The sequence below is a fragment of the Ciconia boyciana genome, chromosome 3 (assembly GCF_034638445.1).
Source record: "Ciconia boyciana chromosome 3, ASM3463844v1, whole genome shotgun sequence".
NCBI classification, from domain to species: domain Eukaryota; kingdom Metazoa; phylum Chordata; class Aves; order Ciconiiformes; family Ciconiidae; genus Ciconia; species Ciconia boyciana.
The window spans coordinates 113,924,598-113,944,173 of NC_132936.1; the positions used below are offsets into that span (position 1 = coordinate 113,924,598).

The 19,576-nt window shown below is 44.9% G+C and overlaps 1 protein-coding gene across 1 annotated transcript; it reads right to left on the reverse strand.

The window, feature by feature from the left end:
• Nucleotides 1-84: 84 nt before the first annotated feature.
• Nucleotides 85-19,296, reverse strand: SEC23B (SEC23 homolog B, COPII coat complex component). The gene is made up of 20 exons (XM_072857118.1): nt 19,141-19,296; nt 16,529-16,764; nt 15,413-15,470; nt 14,689-14,775; nt 14,242-14,478; nt 13,785-13,870; nt 12,834-12,978; nt 12,131-12,289; nt 11,196-11,311; nt 9,870-9,993; nt 9,282-9,362; nt 8,860-8,949; nt 7,936-8,042; nt 7,598-7,751; nt 6,171-6,248; nt 5,714-5,875; nt 4,772-4,858; nt 3,014-3,169; nt 1,708-1,773; nt 85-539 (listed from the first exon to the last, which is right to left on the reverse strand). Exons 2-20 carry the CDS (start codon nt 16,747-16,749, stop codon nt 450-452), a joined length of 2,304 nt encoding a protein of 767 aa, XP_072713219.1. The 5' UTR covers nt 16,750-16,764; nt 19,141-19,296; the 3' UTR covers nt 85-449.
• Between the last annotated feature and the right edge of the window lie 280 nt (nt 19,297-19,576).

Here is a 19,576-nt window from a genome sequence, read left to right on the forward strand (position 1 = left end):
TGTACCCCAGTGTTAATGTTTCCAAAAATGAAAAGGAGGCAGGTCAAGTCCATTGCACATACAGCTGAATTAAGGATAGCACTAAATAGTAATGCTCTTACCCAGTTTTATTTTAATTAATACAGTCCCCGGTTGCTAAAAGACACCTTTTAAAAACACACAACATTAAAAATTAAGATAAAGACTGTTAAAATCTATATTGGCTGAAACATCCTTCAGCTCCAATTACAATGTATGAAAAATGTAAACAGAATATAGACAAAAGGGAATACAAATAAATTAATATCTAGGAGGGCCAAGTACAAAACTCTCCCCGAATATTTACTTAATTTCACGCTTAAAAACCTTAGTCTAAAAGAGAGAGAAGGACATGTAAATAAATTGCTCCACTTCTGTCATGAACATGATCTGTGTAACTCCTCTGTTCTTGCTTCTCGGTTAGATCAAAGTCATGATGCACTGGAAACTGCCAGCTTTTTTAGATGGTCCATGAATACCTGGAGACTAACATCATCTGTCAAGATCGGAGCTCCTGATTCCTGCAGAAAAATAAAGAAATGATGAGCCTAAAGTAGTGTTGTTAACACTGGGAACTAACTGAAAGCAAATCAGATGTCAGCACTCTGAACTAACTGCCTGCTGAATCAACCACCTTTTTTTGCTGCAAAGGATAGATCCAGTGGAAAGATGCTACTCTTTGGCAACAGCACTGACACTATCCTCTAGTGCAATCTAACTACTGGAAAAAAGAAAGTCTCTTCTTTCTAAAGCATTAGGAATTTTGCTGCCCAAAGCTCTACAAAACAAGGTAAAGAAAGGATAGTCTAGTATTCTCAGATTAATTAGATCTATATGTATCCATAGTTACATTTTACAGAATACTAAATACACTGTGACCTAAGAGTTTTAAATCATATTTGTAGGAAAGGGTGAAGATAAATTTCTACATCAGGTCATCTGAAACCTGTAAGAGCATATTCTACATCAAATTAGCTGCTTCCTTCAGTAGCAGCCACCCCAGAAAATTCTCCTTGCCTGCCTGTGCCCCACATGTAGCTGGGATACAGGAAGGGAGATCAAAGGGGCAAAGCACTCCTTGTGGACACCACTCATCTCCTGCCATTAAGCTGCTGAGGTACAGAGCTGTTGTGGCAGCACCTCTATTTGGACAGCCATTCCTTGGATCCATTGAGAAAAAGCCCCAAAGTCAACTGGATTTTGCTGAAAATTTGGGGGGATTCAGTACAAGAACAGGAACACGAGTTTAGTCATCCAGGCTTGAAAACTGTATTCTGATTATCTTGTCATCTAGTGCTCCCGACCAGTATTGTTTATCTTACCAACAACCATGGACTTGAATAAGCAGGTTGAGTAAAAATCGAACCTGACAAAGCTTTAGAGACAAATCTAATAAATCAGTTGTGTCTTTTAAAATGCTACAATTATTGCAGTCTCAGCTGGTAATTCCATTATCAGATCCTTTGGTACCTAGAAATAACCTTGTTTCCTTGCACTGCAAAGCACTGTAAGATTTTCAAATCCAGTCACATATGCCTGCAAAAAGCTCTTGGGTAAGAAACAGAGGACAAATGTATCCTGCTCACAGTTTGTGGCCATGTGTTAAAACAAGATGGCTACTGCGTAGACAAATATGTAAATGTACATTTTACAGTATTCCCAAACATGAGCCGCTCTTCCATTGCTTACCTGTCCCCATGCATAGAGGTTATTGTGGGTCTGAGAAGGGTTCACTTTAGACAAGAGGAACCGAGCCTATTAAGACAAAATGTTATTAGAGAAGTAGTTTTGTAAAACGACAGACCTGTCAGCTCCCTCAAGACTTCTTACCCCCTTAGATGCACAACTAACGATGTTCCTCTGCTTTTGCAAGCAAGGTACTAATTTAACTAAAAGAGGTTTCAAGCCCAGAAACAGCCCTGCTCCACAGACAATTTTTTGCTGGACTTAAAAGCAAGCATCTGCGTACTTTGAATGGTTGTGTGTTCTGCAAGGATAAATAAGGGATACTATGACTCCACTGTGACTCCCATAGGGCAGAGACAACAGTATTGCTTAAATGCCTTAGAATTTTACAAATTGCTTTACAAATTTTAAAAAATTTACAAATTGGAAGAAACCTTGGGGGAGGGAGAGGGGGGAATCAGGTTAAAAACTCTGAGCATCTTCCTATCCTCTCAAAATGAGAGCAGGAATTTGTGCTGGTTGCACTCCCTTCCCTGCTATTACTTTGGAGTTAGTTTACCACAAGGTGGCGGCAGTACTTTATGGGCACCTCCATTTGGAAAGGGAACACATTATCTCCCAACTCTCTCCAAGGGGCACAGAGTGCTCTGCTACAGCAAGGGGTGCTCGCCTGGTAGGGCAGCTCTGGTTCCATGCAACACGGGCATGTCGCCAGCACTGTTGCACGCTCCTATCTGCTCCTTAGAAAACAGGTCAGTGGAGAACCAGCATTAACACTGTCGCATCAGAAATTAATACCAAATTTTGTTTTGGAGCATCAATTCCTGCCTCTTCACTGCCACAAACAAGCCAGACACAGACAAGCAGTGCACAACTGCAATTCCAGGAAGAGCAAAAATAGGAACTATTTTATCTCCTCATTCAACATCTGAGAATAAAGGAACAGATGGTCAATCATTCAGTATAACTTAGTGTCCTAGCAAGCTAGCTGCACTCCCTGTCTTGCGTAAGTTTAGATATGTAGCCAAATCATTTCTTTCCCACCTCTTTGGGGAATAAAAAGATAATTAAGCTGGCTTTTTCAGGTTTTTTTCCATCCTCAGATTTCAAAAGCATATCCAGCGAGTGACTGACTTATTAAAAGACAATGTTGTAGTAAGAGCTCATGAGAAAATATGCAAGCTCTATACTCTGAGGAGCTGAATTACCACCGTATTTAACTTACAGAACCATCCTTTTAGTATAGCAGAAAAAGACAAGTATTTGCTCTATTCAACAACAGAAAGAGTTCCTCGATAAACCTCCTTACCTGACTGCCCCCATGTTCAGTGTGGATGTAACGTGGCATTGGGAATCTAGTCTGCAAAATTTCCTGGGCGTCATCCAGTGGGGCTTGCAGTAGGTGCTTAAAGTTTTCATATTCAGGCATGTCTTGGTAACCAGCTTTCTGCCACTGTGCAATAGTCTATTGACGGGACAGGGAGGAAATGAAAAAATAGTAGAGATGTCTGCAAGCCTCCCCTTTTTCACCTGCACATCTTAAGGCAGCAGAATGTTACATGTACTTTTGCTTACAGAGCACAAGGCAAATGCACACATTCACTACTCTGGCAATAACATTATTTAGTTTCTGTCTGTTCTTGAACTTAAGAACAGGCACTCAACACAAAAGCTGGTAGCAGTTTGTGTAGTGCAAGAGCAATTCATTGAAAGTGATCTTCAAGCCTTTATGTTTCAGCCTGCGCCAACATAGAAACACAAAGCATTTATAAATCACTGACATTTTGAATCTGACTTGGTCTTAAATGAAGCAGCCATTGCCTTACAGTATTTTCAAGGTACCTAACTACGTACCTAACAATTGCTCTATACATGCACAGATCACATACTTAGCTCTTCCTTTGTCTAAATTTCACTGCAACAGTAGGTAGAAACTGTTTAACTTAACTCTGGAAGACTTATTGTCACTGTTGACTCAAGCGTTCAACCCCTGTTCACATCGATCGGGTATCCCTGCAGGGTACCGGAGCAGGGTATCCCTGCTCACTTCTCAAAGGGAAAAAATCCTATACGGAGTGAAGTCGGGAGACAATAATAGAGCTGCCGCAAACTATCATGCCAAACTTCGAGGACTCTAATAGCAGTTGTTAAATGAAGTAGCTTAGTTCAAAAACAAAGGGAAGAGTTAAAATGCATCCCAAAAAGTTTCACTAATAGGAATGTTTAACCATAAACCAAGCTGGGTTTATTTAAACTACTCCAACCTGATGCCATGTTTAGGTCAAAGAAATTGGATGAGGGCCACTCCCCAAGCAAGACTATAAAGGATATGAGGGGGGAAAAAGACATCAAAGAACAGGGAGATTTCTAGAGAAAAAAGTGGAAAGCCACCTTCCTCTTCATCCCTTACCCCATAACTACTTTAGGGGGTGAGACATTTCCATTCTGCAGCTACTGTAGCAATCCTGCTCCCTTACAAAACCTGACAGGACTGAAATACAGATCTACAGGTCTGCATACTGAAGAGGCACTGGAAAACCAAGGCTTTGGATATTGGTATAAATCTGGATGTTCAGAAGTGGCCAGTACCTAAGCACTAACCTCAGTCACGATGGAAGGAATATAGGAGCAACTGTCAAAAATGTTCAATATTTGAAACCAAAAACTGGAAAAATTTGTAACTGATTTCTTTAAGAGCAGCAGTATTTAAGTGTCAAAATCCAGCAACCAAGTACTTCACATTTCTGAAAATCAAACTGCAGCTCTCTGCCCTGCTTAGTTTCAAGTTTTTCTGTCCTTTTCCAGGCATGGTAAGGGACCATCTTCATTACCAAGCTAACATGACAGCTATTCCTCAGTGCAGAACACATCCTTAGCGACTCCAGTAGGATTTTTTTGTTAAGTCAGATTGTGTGGTCATTGTATTACAACTGGCAGTATGCATACGATGTCACTATGCTAGTGGGGGCTTTGCCAGCAGCTCTTTTTATACTAACAGTGACACTGTCTGCATGCATGGCAGGAGGGAGGGAGTGCAAACAGAGAAAGAGAACGTATTTCACTGTACCTCACCAAGGTAGATAACTATCTGGAAGAAAGTATCCATCAGTAGGATTCTGTCAGGAAGAATACTGCTGCTGTCCAAAAGCACTGGCTGGGGAAAATAAAGAAGAAAGTCAGACACCAGTAAGCCCTCAGAACTGTAGGGCCGAACAGCTTGCTCAGCCCTGCCCGTACAGATGCGACTCCACTAACGGCTGCTCAGTCCATGTGAACACCTTGCAGAGTGCGGTCAGCCTCCTACAGCATCACTGAATGGAGCAACAGGTTATCGGCTGCTGTATGAAGCACAGGATGCAAGGGAGCAATTCCCATGGCTATCCAAGTTTAATTTGAAATGATCTTGAACAAAAGTATCTCAAGAATAATAAGGAATAACATGTGAACTCTGGCAAATGTTGCCAAGAAGGTTTCAAAGTGTTACTCCAGCAGCTCCTGCGTTTCTTTCCTGACAGACACACTCCTTTCAAGGAAGCTGTCAGTATAACGGAATCCGTGTCTGTCCACTAAACACTTGCACATAGTTAAACACTGATGCATAAGCAACTGAAAACAAGCAGCTGGTGGGAGACTATGACCTGGAAGGGCTGCAGCTTGCTGACTTACACAGTGGAGATGGCAGCCTCTGGCAGAGAAGCAAAAGTGATACTGACAGCCGCAATATTCACCGGATGTTGGGGGGCGGGGGCTGTGGCCTGGTGGGGAGAGGGGTTGGGGAGGTTGTTTTGGGGGACTTTTTTTGTGGTTTTGGTTTTGTTTTTTTTTTTTTAATCAAAGCCATAAGCTTACTGAAAACACAATTCATATTTTACATTGCCCCGTCTCATCCTTTAATAATTTCCCTGATTTAAAAAAATATATAGGGGTCTTTTTGCTGAAATAGTGTTACTCTGACTGAATACTCATTATTTTGGATTGTTCTACTTCTTCCTGTTAAACAGGGACTCACCTCAGGAGGTCCATGGAAAGAATAAGCATAAAGGATGGGCTGGATCATAATGAGAGACTGGGTCAGATCTTGCCTAGCAAAGTGGTGACGGTAATAAGAAGATTCATCTGGACTGTTATTGAAGACCTGCAGGAATGGGGATCGTCGCAGATGGAACATGAACTGCACCAGAAAGATGAGTGAGAAGAGAAATGTCACCAAATTGCAAAAACTTCTGCACCCAAGTCAAATCTTTCCAACAGCAAGTTCTTTGGAAAAAAAGTCTACTGCTTATTAACTCTTCAGAGTTCTTCCCTTATTAGTCATTTGCAGGACTGAACTACAGGACCAGCCCACCAAATTAAAAAAGCATCCGTTCCTCCCCTCTTGAATTTGATAAATGGTACAAGATGTTTTATCATCACTCTCACTCACCCTTGCACACTTTTCCCACAGCTGTGGGAAGTGAAGTTCTTACCTGGGGATACAAAGAAAATGATTCTGACAATCTGAAGGAGTTGGGATCATCTTTGTTGTATTGTCCAAATTTCTGACACTGTTGGAAGCAAAACGGATACTTTGGTTATCTCTCTCTTTTTTCCCCCCTTCTTTTTAGAATTAACACTTTTTTTTGGAAGGGTGTTCTTTTGCTTGTTTTTAAAGAGAGCAACCAAGGCATGAAAGTGACAATAACAAGTAAAAAAAATTTATTTTTCGTTAAGTCAGTGGTTTCTGTATCTTACTGGAATGAGAACAATGATTCAATCAATTTATCTATTTTAATACATACATTAAATCTAGATTTGAAATTATCTAAGAATGAAAGAAACAGTGCTTCTAGTACTACCCAATTTTTTCCATTAAATCAGTGGTGCTATATTATACCTAAGCTGCTTTGTATGGTACGAAACACTTCTGCAGCAACTCTACTTCCTTCTAGAGCAGCAGCAGCCTGGCATTTCACCAACTGCTTCACTGAAAATAAGCAGTATCAATGGTTTTAGCAATTTAACTATAAATGACTCCGCAATCATTTCAGCATGCCCATGTGTGTTTTGGTGCTCAAATCTTTATTTGATACTGGCCCTGTTTTTTCAGTGTCTGATGTGCCATATCTGTTATTATCAGCTCCACATGGGTGTTTGGACAAGGCCAGAACCAATTTAGGCAGTTCAGCCTTGTGAAATTCAAAGAAAGAGACAGTACGAAGTTGCGGAAGTGATTATTACCCTGAACTTGGCACTGGTGAGCCCACATCTGAATGTTGTGTCCAGTTTTGGGCTCCCCAGTGCAAGACAGACATGGATATACTGCAGTGAGTTTAGCAGAGGCCACCAAGCCTGTCAGGGGCTGGAGCACCTTATATAGAAAGAGAGGCTAAAGAAGCTGGGTTTGTTCAGCCTGGTGAAGCGTGGGATCAGGGAGTCATATGGCTGTCTACAGCTACCTGATAGGTAGCTGGAGAAATGGAAATTCGGGGGGCAGGGGGAAGAAAAGGGAGAAAAAACCCAAATCACAGTGACTGTGATCAAACAAGAGAAACTCCATCTTTGGAGATCTTCAAAACTCAACTGAACAAGACCTGGAGCAACCTGCTCTAACTTCAAAGCTGGGCCTACTTTGAGTAGGGGGGGTTGAACCATAGACCTCCAGAGGTCCCTTCTCACCTGCATTATTCTGTGTTTCACTATCACTTCCTTAATCACAGGTTTAACCCTTTCAGCATGATGGGATGTTTACCTATGCAATCATAGTGGCTTCTGAGCTATTGCGTACTACAACTATGGGACTGTGATCAGAGCACAAATGAAGCAAGTCAATCTGGAAAAAGAATGGCGTTTTCATTTCCAGAGACCATTTTTACTGAAATCAAGAACATGCCCAACTGCAGTCTATTGGTCTTACCAGTCTGATTAGCTGTCTGTCCAGCCATCGCAGAACATCAGGTCCCTCCTCAGATTCAGCTCTATACACTCCCAGTCGTGCCATCAGCACAGCAGCTGCTTCCTGGTCAAACGCAGCTTCTATATGCTGGAGTTGACTCTGTGCATCTGCCCAACTATAAGGTTAGTAAAGGGTTAGTGCTACACACATTCACCTTCAGCAAAACCAAACCCAAATTCAGACTCCCTGTACCAAATAATCTGCGACCAATGTATGCAACAAAAAGCTAGAAAAATTCCAGCACAAACTGCAGCTTAAGCTTCTGCTGTTCTGCCAAAGAACTGGCATGAGATACTCACTTTCTGGCTATGGTGGTGACACGAATGCGTTTCTGCGTACTGGAGTGTTGATACTGAGTGACAAACTGCACTGCCCCTCTGCCTCCCTGAGGTATTGGTGCATTGTGCTGCAAATGAAACAAGGTAAACCTTCAAAACAGGCTGGCTTTTCCATAACTATGTACACTACAGAGAAATCCAGGGCATCGTTTGAGCAATCATAGAATAAGTACAAGCTAGAGATGGACCAGAGAAGAGAGAGACATCTATTAGTGTTGTGTTTTCCAGCAGCCCTCAGAGTCAAGTGGTGCTGGGCCCATTCAGTATTGTGCCTGACACTTGATCAGCTTGTCCCTTAAAGGACAACTGCAACTTATCATCTCTATAGCAATGAACATAAGAATGGCAGTACAAGGTCTGAGCTAAGGTCCTGCAAGTCTGCCATCCTATTCCCAACAGTAACAAGCCCGCACAGCAGAGAAGACAAAGAGAGACACACGTGGAATAGAATTCCTCTGGGGTGGCCGTCCTAGCTTCTAGCTACCACATGCTCAGAAACTTCCCCAGCCAAAAGTTGCTTCTGAGCCATCAAGTTATTACAACTTGGAAGGCCAAATCTCCAAGAATTTGAAGGTATTTATACTTTTATTCTCCGCAGCACCTACTGGCAAAAAGACAACTTCTTCTTTGTTAAATAAATACCATAGGAAGAAGACAAGGAAAGAATGCAGGTTTTGTACAGAACAAAAATATTACGCAATTTATGCATATGAAAACAACCTCTGAGTCTATTTCTTTGGCACAAAACACTTGGTTGCTTTGCAACCATCCATCTGCAACACAAGGGATGTCATTGCATTCCTGGCCCTGTTACAAACAAATACTTTGGTGTGTAAAAAAGACGACTAACAAAAAAAAAAAAAAAAGAAAGAAGCCAGGACTGACCTGATTTACCACTTCAAAGTAAATGGCCAGAGTTGTGCTGGGATCCAGACTACAAATTTTCCATTGAGATGTTCCTCCAATTCCAAGCTCCTGCACAGAATTGAAAAGAAAGCAGCATTTTTGTCTCTAGCTGCATGTAAGGCAAGCTTATGTTAAATTCTGATTAAAGGTACAAGTTACGGCAGGCCTTCTAGATTTCTTATCTTTTGGGTGTGAACGAAGTTACTGAAGGACACACAGTTAAAAGAAAGCCTTATGGGGAAAGAATTTAGTCTAGGAAAGACTGTCTTTTCCTAGGGGTGTTTCCAAATTGTTCTTCTCCTTGAAAACTCTGACATTCTAGCTCAGCTGTAGGTCTAGACAGAAACTTTGCACTGTTTGTTTACTTCTTTATTAAAGATTTTTCCACGTCAGAAACTTACGTTTTCAGAGACACATGGCCCTTTAGCATTCAGGGATATGCATGGTCCAATAGCTCCTGCAATTTTCAGCTCCCTAGAGGTCTAGAACAAGGTAAAAAAAGTTGCGGTTTTGGGGTTTTTTTTAAATCAAGTCAGTCAAATAGAATACATGCAGACTAAATCAGCTTTGATCAGATGATGCGTACACATGGCTGTCAGGGAACATACCTCCCACTACTTTCTCTGATCACCTACTGCTACAATTAGTGAATATAAGAGAATCTACATAGTCACATTTTAATAATGAAGGCATATTTATAGTGACCACAAGAGAGTATGAAATGTTCCTTGCTGAGTGAGGAGAGGCTGAGCTCAGCTGCCTTTTCTTTTTTTAAAAAAAACAAAACAAAGCAAAAAAACCCCACAAATTTAATAAGCTTTCAAACAAAAATCCTTCCACTCACTCCAGTACGGTGCTTCTCCCAAAACAGGCACTATGGCTGACCTCAAACATATAGAATTTTCTACACCCCAGATACTTAATCAACTTTTGAATGAACAGCACTTGTATTTCCTAGTTAATGTCATCCAGTGAAACTAATCTCTCACCTTCACGTCCAAACTTGCACCAAAAGCCATCCGAAATTCCCCGTTCAACCCTTTGTTAAATACCCGCTGGAAGGTCTGCTTGAAGAGAGAAGTGTTGAAAGAGTCCCCCATCACCATGTGTCCTCTGGGAAAGAAAAAAACAATACACAAGGGAACTGAAGCAACTGGGAACTAGAAGTAAAGCACAAAGGATACATTCTTCCAACTCTCACGCATGCAAACACATGCAGAAACTGTTTTAAAGCATGCCTTTGCATAGGTAGAATTCACATCAGGGAACGCAGATTCACGGATGCCTCCTCCAAAGCCAGACAAGTTAATGCTCCATCTTTGCCAGCTTGCTTTCTCAACTGTACTTCTAGCTGCCTTAAAAATGCTCATGTTAGAAACATCTCAACCCAGAAAAGAGCTTTGCTTAGCCTGCTTCACCTGAGCAGGGCTGGGTTCACAGCTGGAACCACCCACACTACAGACAGGATGGCTGCACTGCTGCAGCACGAGGATGGGTGCATGGGTCTGTGCGGTGCCTCCCCCAAGTGCCTTGGTAAACCTAGGCCTGATCGGATGGGGCTTAGTAACACAACCAAAGGGTCAAACAACCTCTCTTCTGCTTACTGAGGATTATGTGATTATTTACAAATACCTTGCATTTTCCCAAACCATTCTTTGGTCCCTAGATGCAGCAGATTTAAAAAGACCAATAAAAGACATGATGAGTGCCTAAAAGGCCTGGTTTAGCACACGGCATTCCTCACAGAGACCATAAGGTTTTCACCAATATGGAACACGGACATTTACCCCTTAGAGATGTCACTTAAAACTAGATCCAGGGAAGCCAAGAATCCCTGGAGAAAGTGCAAGCGAGCTGTTAAGTAGAGAAAATCTGGCCCACACAAGGAAAGCTTCTACCCACCATGCCCAAAGCTCTGCTCTTCAGATGGCACTTCAGTCATGCACATACCACAAAGTACAGCATCTCTATCCCATCAATTCTGGAAAGGATACTTGCTATCTCCCAAGGAGGCAGAAGGCATTTGCAAAAGACATGTTGCACCATGCTTTAGAATACCTTTCTCAAAGCAGGACATGGAGTTTTCTACCAGCAGTGCTAATTCACATGCTGTTTTGAGACTTCAGAAATGTGGACTGGGATCAGGGGAGGTTTGCCATATAATTCCTGGCAAATTCAAACCACAGTTTAGAAGAGAACAATAAAAATCTCACCCTTTTTCCCTGACAGCAAACTTAACTGCTTTCTGAACTGTTCTCCCCCTCCAAAAAAAAAAATACAGGTGCCAACTTTGTGGTCTCCTGCTATGAACATACCCAGTGAGGTTTGCACAACACTTCATTTCTAGCAGTCCAGTCTGATCCAGGGCGCAGGCATAGATGTCGATGCAATGCCCATTGGCTGCAGTGCGATTAGCCAGAGTCTCATAGTGCTGGGGAAAACATACACGGTGTTTAGGATGCCGCAATGGGCAATTTTTCTTCTGCTCTCCAGCTGAGGCCAACACGTGAAACACAAGGTACAAATGAAGCAATTACCAGTGCTGTAGTAAGAAAGCTCTTACTGCTCTGCTGGAGCACACTTCTCTCTCCCAGGATGTTTGCACTTGGATGAGCTTGAGTTGCATGTTGTAAATATAGAGAGTGCATGAATTGCATGGGATCTTTGTCTGTGATAACCGAGTGGAAACCCAAAGGTTCCAGGTGGTAGTTAAGAGAACAAGTGTCATACTGCTTCCTCTAAGCTGACAGGCACATTTCATGCCTGACATTGTAACTATTTTAACTGTTGTTTCATACGCCAGGAAGACAAAGGAGGCTTTCTGGAAGTGACCAATTCTTGGCAGACAGGTTTTTTCCTCCACAGAAGGAGATACAATGATGTTGATGAACAAACTCTCCACCCACCATCAGCTAAGAAACAATACTGAAATACTTCTTTCTCTGAGAAGGCACAAGACTGTGCTGGAGAAGTAACTAGGAGGAAGTTTTTTTTATCCTTCCCTTGACCGTTCTCACAATTTAATGTACACAAAAGGCTCAGGCACTTCAAGGACAACCGTGCAAATATCTGGACATGCTGTTCCCACATCAAGAGAATGGAATATGTTTGTTCCCTGGGGAAGGACATTGAACAGCTGTCAACATAGCAGTGTATGTAGGTTTGTGTTATGTCCTTTCCCCCCATTTAGTGTTCTGACACAATATTCAGTTTTTGTTTTTAAACACACCCAGTGGGCACTAGCACCTACTTTGGTGGCCTTCTTCATGAACCTTGCGTTGTCCTTCTCTATGTCGTGCCAAGAACGGATGGGTGTTTTCAGTTCATCTCCTACTACCATGCCTGGTCCTTGTGTTGGTGGCCCACCTGTAAACAGCATTATTCTGGCCCCTGTGTTTGGAAATGTGCCCTGAAATAAAAATAAAGACTTACATCAGAGACAGAGTGGAAAAAAAAAAAGGGAAACAAAAGGGAAAGACTGATTAAATGGTAACAGTCCTTTCTTTAGAGAAGCATCTGAATGTGTTTCTGCAATGCCATCTGTCTCTGCTAGAGGCCGCCTTGATCAATAGCAATGCATTTCCTGACAGTTACAGCACTCTCAAGTTTAGACTCAAGCTACATCAAGCTTCATGGCTTTGTAACAGGAAGCAGGCAGTTCCTGTTCTTTTACTTACATCTTAGATGAGCCTCAGATAGACCCAGTGCATGGTATCACCTCCACATGGCAATACACACAAGAATCAGAGACCTTAACACACCTGCATATTTTACCATTTAGATGTAAACTCCCTGCCCACTCTACACCAGCTGGTGCTAGTTCATGTCAAACCTCAGTAGAGACCAATTGCACCTCTGCAGCCCAAGCTGGACTGACACCTGCACATGTCTCAGCAAAGACTGCCAGGTGCTTACTTTGACCAGCTCATCTCAAACAACAGCACTAAGGGTACCTCCAATAAGCCAACAGCAATGGAAAGAGCTACTCCAGTGGAACGTAAAGGCCTCTTTCCCTGGGTCACTGGCCACGGGTCCCTTTGCAGTTCTCCAAGCAGATCTGTTAAATTCATGTCAATCTTATGTACTGGCTGCAGAAACCTGCAAAAAATTCAAATAAAACGTTTTCCTGGACTGGACTTACAAGTCCTTTCAGTTTGGAGAAGAAAGAAAGTGCCTCTTTGTTCCTGGCACGCATAAATTGCACCAAGTTATCAGAAGCAAAAAGTCACATAGCATGTTCCCTTCTTACATCCAAACTTTCCAAGACAACAGGCCTGTGCAAAATAAAAAAATTGATCAAAGCAAGACATCAGGAACTGACAAGAAGGCAGAGTTATATAAAGCATAGGAAAGAAATTCAATGGTGATTTAGTCTACCAAAATGCACAAGAGCTGCCACTGAAAAAGAGGAGCTGAGAAAGAGAAAACTGTATTCAATCAAGGCAAATACAGCTTTACTGTTCAGGGGTCACTGCTTGCCTGTCAATCATTTTTTCAACTTGCTGGGTCAGGGGGTAGGAGGTGGTACGTAGGATTGTTATGCATAGACCAGGCCCCTCATGGGCTGGTCAATCAAAAAGACAGGCCCTTGCTCCAAACCACTCCTGAGCAATATGCTTTCCGAAGACAGCTTCTCTCTGTTTTTCAAGTAGAAATCTAGCCTGAATGGCAATCATGTTCTTGCAACTGCAAAACCAAGATACTATAGAAGTCTAATACATTGCCTGCAGGTCTAGTAAATCCCATCCGTACATATCACTTGATGTAGGGAAATAACTGTGACAAGACAGTACCATTTAAATCTTCTTACAAAGACTCCTCTTGGGAAACCCAGGTTTAGAAGCGGGACCCCAAAGGGGCATAAAACACCTGCCCTGCTTTTCTGCTGTGCTGGTGCAGCTTACCTGCTTGAAATAACAGGTTGCTCTGGAGTTTGAAGAGGTCTTCCCTGTTGAATGGGGACAGCTGGCCTTGAAAGCCCAAGCATATCCTAGAGAATAGTAAAGAGGAGGCAGAGGAGACGTACTATTCAAACACTAAACATATTATTTGCTGTCAAGCAATATACCCTGAGGCTTGCAATACTGTAGCATTAAATACATGAAAATCTGTAAAATTATTAATCTTTGAACTCCCATTAGGAATGGATCAATGGGTCCATTATGCAAGATACACAAACTCCATCTTGGACAAGCTTCCAAGGAATTAAAAGACAGGATGGACATTGAGAGGGAAACAGGCTAACAGTTAAGAGCACTGAACACTTCTTCCTCCCCAAGAGCCTAGAGCTTGAAAGACCAGCAGTGGTGTAAACAGAGCTAACAAGAACAAGCCACTGGCCTAACAGATGGCACAACATACCTGTATTTGCTTAGCTGTCAGGTCCTTTGTGCCCCTGAACACATAGCTCTTGGAAATCCCTTCACAGCTCAGCTCGTGAACCTGGACCATTCTGCCGAAAGTGATAAGCCCCACCAGAGCATCAGCAGGCAGCAGACTTAGGGACATCTGGAGGGACTCCTTCAGTGCCTGCAAGTCCTCCTCTTCTAAGCATGTGTCGACAACATACAGGAAGATCAACGGCGTCTGTGGGCCTCGCTAATGTGGAAAGAGATGGATTTGCTAGGTTAGTGCATATGCCAGGTGACACTTTATAATGCCTCCAATTAAGGAACAAAATGAGCCCTATTGTAAGCACTTTGCAGAAATGCTATTTATTTGCATTATCTTAAGTAAATCTCACACATACATAACCTGTCACAGACAAGACAATTCTGGGGGCTTCAAACTTCCCTATGATTCATTTACCTGCACTATATATTCAATTGTTGAAAACTGAGGCATAAGTTCTGCTGGTTGATTGACTTCAGATATGCCTGCATATGCTGGAGGGAACTGAAAAAGAGAACAAAAAATTAGGACAAGGAAGTTGCAGAACAGAAATGTAGGGCCCTCCTCTGCAGTACAGAGGCTGCCCTGCTCATGATGCGGTTATTCAACTTTTTATGTACTGCCACTGCACCAACCTGATTAATTCATGACAAGAGACCCATACTGCTGTTTTCCTAAGCACAGACAACAAGTGGCCAGCAGTACAGACAGCTGCTCCATCTGGTGTAAATAAAAGGTAGGACTAAAGCAGTGACTATGCGTTAGCTGAAATTCATTTAGCCATGCGACAGTTTCTGGTGGTAAAAGTCTACTCAAATCTAATTAATTTCATACTCGGCAAGAACAGTAAATGTCAAGTGCAAAATACACACTGGAGACACATGGGACAAAATAGCACCTTTATCTCCTTCCCATGCCCTGCATGCTGGTAAAATCACTGGCAAAACTGAACTGAAAATAGACAAGATGTCAGGTAAAACAGACGCATTAACAAGTACTCTGGCCTGGGTTCAGCAAGAGAAAAAGGCCAAGAGAAGGAATCTAGAAAAGTGGAATTTATGCTTAACATCCTTTGCCAGGGGAGGCCATCAATAAAATGTTCACTGAAAAGATGGAAGGGCTGATGCTCTTTCCAACTTACCTGATTTCTCTGAAAACAGAAGTTACAAGCCCAGAGCTTGGCCCGATAGTCAACTTGGCTGCAAGGGAAAGATGAGGCATTAGCAGCTATAGGAACAATTCTACAGCGCAGCTTCACAATTATCTGTGCTGGTTCACAGCACTGAGTAAGAAACAGAATATCAGACACTCCAACTTGAACAACAAGTTTTAGGGATTCAGACTCTTGTTCTATTGCCAGAAAGTCCATTAGCTCATCCAGCCCTGCCACTTCCAGCCTTCTCAGCATGACGGACCACTGACAGCTCTCTGGAGCTTAGGCTTTGGCAGACAAAGACTTGGGTCTAATCATTCTTTCACTATACTTGGGCTTATCTCAGTCATCTTATTGTTTGTACAGCTGTAGCACACAAGTACTCCAGTCACAAAGCAGCAGGAGCCATTCATCCAGATCGTGCGCAAACACTGAACAAATAGGCTGTTCCCTACCCCAAAGAGTTTACTCTCCTCAGCCCGTTACGACATCCTGTAACTGCTGGTGCAGTAAAGCCTGGCCTTATTCTGATTTCATGGGCTTGATCTCTTCTTACTTCCTCTTACTGGCCTTCCTTGCTTTTTCTCAGCCCAATGCTATGCTCCAAGTATGTATGATCATCACATGATTTTGGAACCAAGATTATTCCTCTTAAATTCTCAACAAAACTTCAAAGAAAACCTTTATGCTCATACTGGAACTGACTTAAAAGCAGTAGGATGTGTAGGAAGCAGGAAACCAAGTGAACATCACAGCCCAGAGGACAATATCAGTATGATCGGCATCTTTGTTTATTTTAAGTTTCATCATTCACCACAAAATTCTCTGGGATGGTAAGACAACTGGCCATTTCCATATTGTCTCTGCCTTAATAGCCTCCCCAAAGGCGCTCCTCTTTCCTCTGTTTCTGGCAGCTCTAGTAACAGGCTGGCATTCAACGTATCTCATTAAGACCGCACGGATTTTAACAAACCCACTAAATCTAAATGAAAGAGGCTGCCAGGCACTGGGCAGAGAAAGAGGGGAATAAGGAAGCAGTGAAATTCAGATAAAAACTAGGTACTATCCAGCCCCTCTTAACATCCCCAGCCAAGAAATTCATACCAGAGTGGGTTGAGCACCGCTTTGCAAGTCGGCCTGCTACAAAGCACCGGTTCATACTGCACAGGTGGCAGGTCAAGACGCTCCTTCAGTGGGGTAAGAAGACAGGCCAGGGGGACAACCATCCTTGTGGCCTCCAGCCTGCTGGATGGCCACACGTTCCAGCTGAAACGCACTCCATCACGCTCCTCATTTTGCTGGATGAACTCCAGGTATGTCGCCATGGGACTGCAGAAGCTCTGAAAGGACATAAGCAACACACGTTCAGACAGCGGTCACCTGTTTGGACAACAGTCCTGCAAAGGAGGTCAGCAGATCAAGTACATGTAGGCACAAGACGTTGCAGGACAAAGCCAATATGTTGTAATGAGTTAATCCCATTACCAAATGAACCATGTGCCTACATTAATCTCTTCTGTCCAGTGCTCTCATCAACATCCCAGACAATTAAAACCCCACCAAATCAATGAAGAAACAAGAAAACCTGACGTCAAAGCCAGAATGCAAGTGTTTTTTCTTGTGATCCACATTTAGCATCCCAATACCCATTCAGCCTCAGGCTGGCCTCAAGGCAGTCCTGCCTGACTTGGGTCAGTAAAGGAAAACAGGTCAGATTTGCAACACATCCTGAAGCCTTCAGCGGAAACCTTGGCGGGAGAAAAGGAGGCCAAGTCTGAGAGCAAAACACTCATCACAAATATCATCTGTTTGCCAGCCTGCCCTGCTTAGAGGGAAAGGAACACAGGACAAAAAGGTCAAAAAAGGTCTTTGGTGATTTTAGACACCCTCTGTGCATGGCACCATGTCCCACTCCCAGTAAGGGAGGAACTGAGAGTCCAGCAGACTTCAGAAAAGACATGCCATTCAAGGGGGATATCCCCAACACACCAGAGAAATCACTCTCTGTATTGCATTACTAAACTCTTCAGAGTCATATGCGAACAGGAGCTCCCAGGCCATCATTACCTTTGATGTCTCTGAGAAAAGGAAGCACAAGCCTACCAAAAAACTCCCTCGTTGAATCCAGCCCACAAACACCACACAGCACTGGCAGCAACTCGCAGAGCCAAGAGCAGCAGCACCATGACCCGCTCCAGCCAAGGAAGCTCAGAGGTTCACCTGCAGCTGCAGATGCTCCAGGATTACCCTTATCCCTGGTCCTCATTGCAAGCGGGAGATTCAGGAGGGCCACAGGCATGAGAAATCAGAAGCATCACCTCCTCCAAAGGAGAAGTTTTGATGTAACATTTTCCTACAAACCTCCAAACTCCTCACCATTTTCTTTGTCCTTGCTATTAAGCATGTAAATCAAGCTCATGGGCATTGCCCTGGATTTCCACCCCCACCTCTGGACAGACAGACGGAAGAGTTCAGCAACGTCTGAGCTGAGCCTCCCTGTAAAAGATCCCGCACATCAGAACAGCAAGATAAACACTGCCATCTCAGGTATGCAGTGCAACCGCAGTGCAAATTTACTCCATGTTCCCCCAACTGCAGCCCAGCACCACTCCCCTGCCCCGGGCTGAGCTCTGATTGCCCAGCTGGGTTTGGCATGGGCTGTGGCCCTGCTTGGGGGTCAGGACAGCAGGAGGGGAGGCACCCCCACCCCAGCGAGGGCTGTGTAGGGCCAGGTTAGGGCTGGGTGCCTGCCCAATCTGTCAGCACCCCCATCAGTGCAGGGCCCTCCGGCCCCAGACCCGCAGCGACCTCCAGGACCCGTCCCGGTAGTGGGCAGGTCCCAAAGCCCCTGTCCAGGAGAGGACGGACTCTTCCAAAGCCTCAGCAGATGAGTGGTGGTAGTATTCCAGTCTCCATACGGGATCTGCTGTAGGGCACACTGCTGACCCCTACTCCTTCCAGCAAAGCTATAGGCAATGCTGCTGCTTCCTAGCAGTGCTATAGGGAACACCACGGATCCCCCAGCTGCTGTGCTCGGCACAGCCATAGGAGATATCACGGATCCCCAGCCCTTCACCAGGAGGCATACACAGGACACCACAGATGCGCAGCGAAGCCATAGGGGCCACCTCTGACCCCTACGCCACTGATCCCCAGCACTGCCATGGGGTAAAGCACTGACCCCTGCACCGCTACAGGCGGCACTGCTGACCCCCAGCACAGCCCCGGGGGACACGGCTGACCCCAGCTCTGCCCTGCGGGACACCAGCGGGCCCCAGCACCCTCAGCACAGCCCCGGGGGACACTGCCGAACCCCCGCCCAGGCACAGCTCCGGGGGACGCCGCTGAGCCCCTGCGCTGCTCTGTGGACACTGCCGATCGCCATGCAGGCGCTGCTGTAGGGGACGCCACAGACCACCTCAGCCCCCCCTCACAGGGGACACCACCGACCCCCCACAACCCCCACTCACAGGGAAGACCACTGACCGCCACAACCCCCACTCACAGGGGACACCACTGACCCACAGGCCTCCCTCACAGCGGACACCGCTGACCCCTCCCCAGCCCCCACTAGAGGGGACGCCACTGACACTCTCCCAGCCCCCCCACGGTGGACGCCACTGACCCCCCAGCCCCGCTACAGGGGACACCAGCACCTGCAGCCCCCAGGCACGGCCACAGGGGACGGGGGCCCCGCGCCCCCCCGCAGCACCCACCTGCCCGCGCCGCGCCGCTCCCCGCCGCCGCTCTCTCCCGGCAGGCCCCGCGCGCCCGGCAAGGCCAGCTCAGCGGTACGGGGTGCCCGCAGGCAAGATGGCGGCACCAGCACGCCCCGCCTTCCCCCCCGCGGGCTCCGCCGACATCTTGGCTAAGGGCACCCTACGCGCCGTTCTGAAGGAGGGGAAGCGGCGTGACCCTACCAAACATGGCGAGGCGGCGGCGTCAGGGAGGCCATCTTGACTAAGGGCGCCAAGTACAGAGTTGGAATAGAGGCAAACGGGGTGCCCCTACTAAATATGGGGGGGACGGCGTCGCCTTCCCGCACCGGCACAGGCGGACGAGCTGCGGGATGGGGGAGCAGCTCTTCTCTCAGGGTGCTCGGCAGCTTTGGAGGGTGCTGTCGTGTTCAGCAGGGAGACTTGTCTTTGTAAG

Coding starts and splice junctions, on each gene's coding strand:
- SEC23B (XM_072857118.1), bottom strand. CDS start 16,749: ATGGCGACATACCTGGAGTTCATCCAGCAAAATGAGGAGCGTGATGGA. Junction 14,776..15,412: donor TCTGTTTTCAGAGAAATCAG/GTAAGTTGGAAA, acceptor TCTCTTTTTCAG/TTCCCTCCAGCATATGCAGG. Junction 9,363..9,869: donor GTGCAAGTTTGGACGTGAAG/GTGAGAGATTAG, acceptor ACCTTGTTCTAG/ACCTCTAGGGAGCTGAAAAT.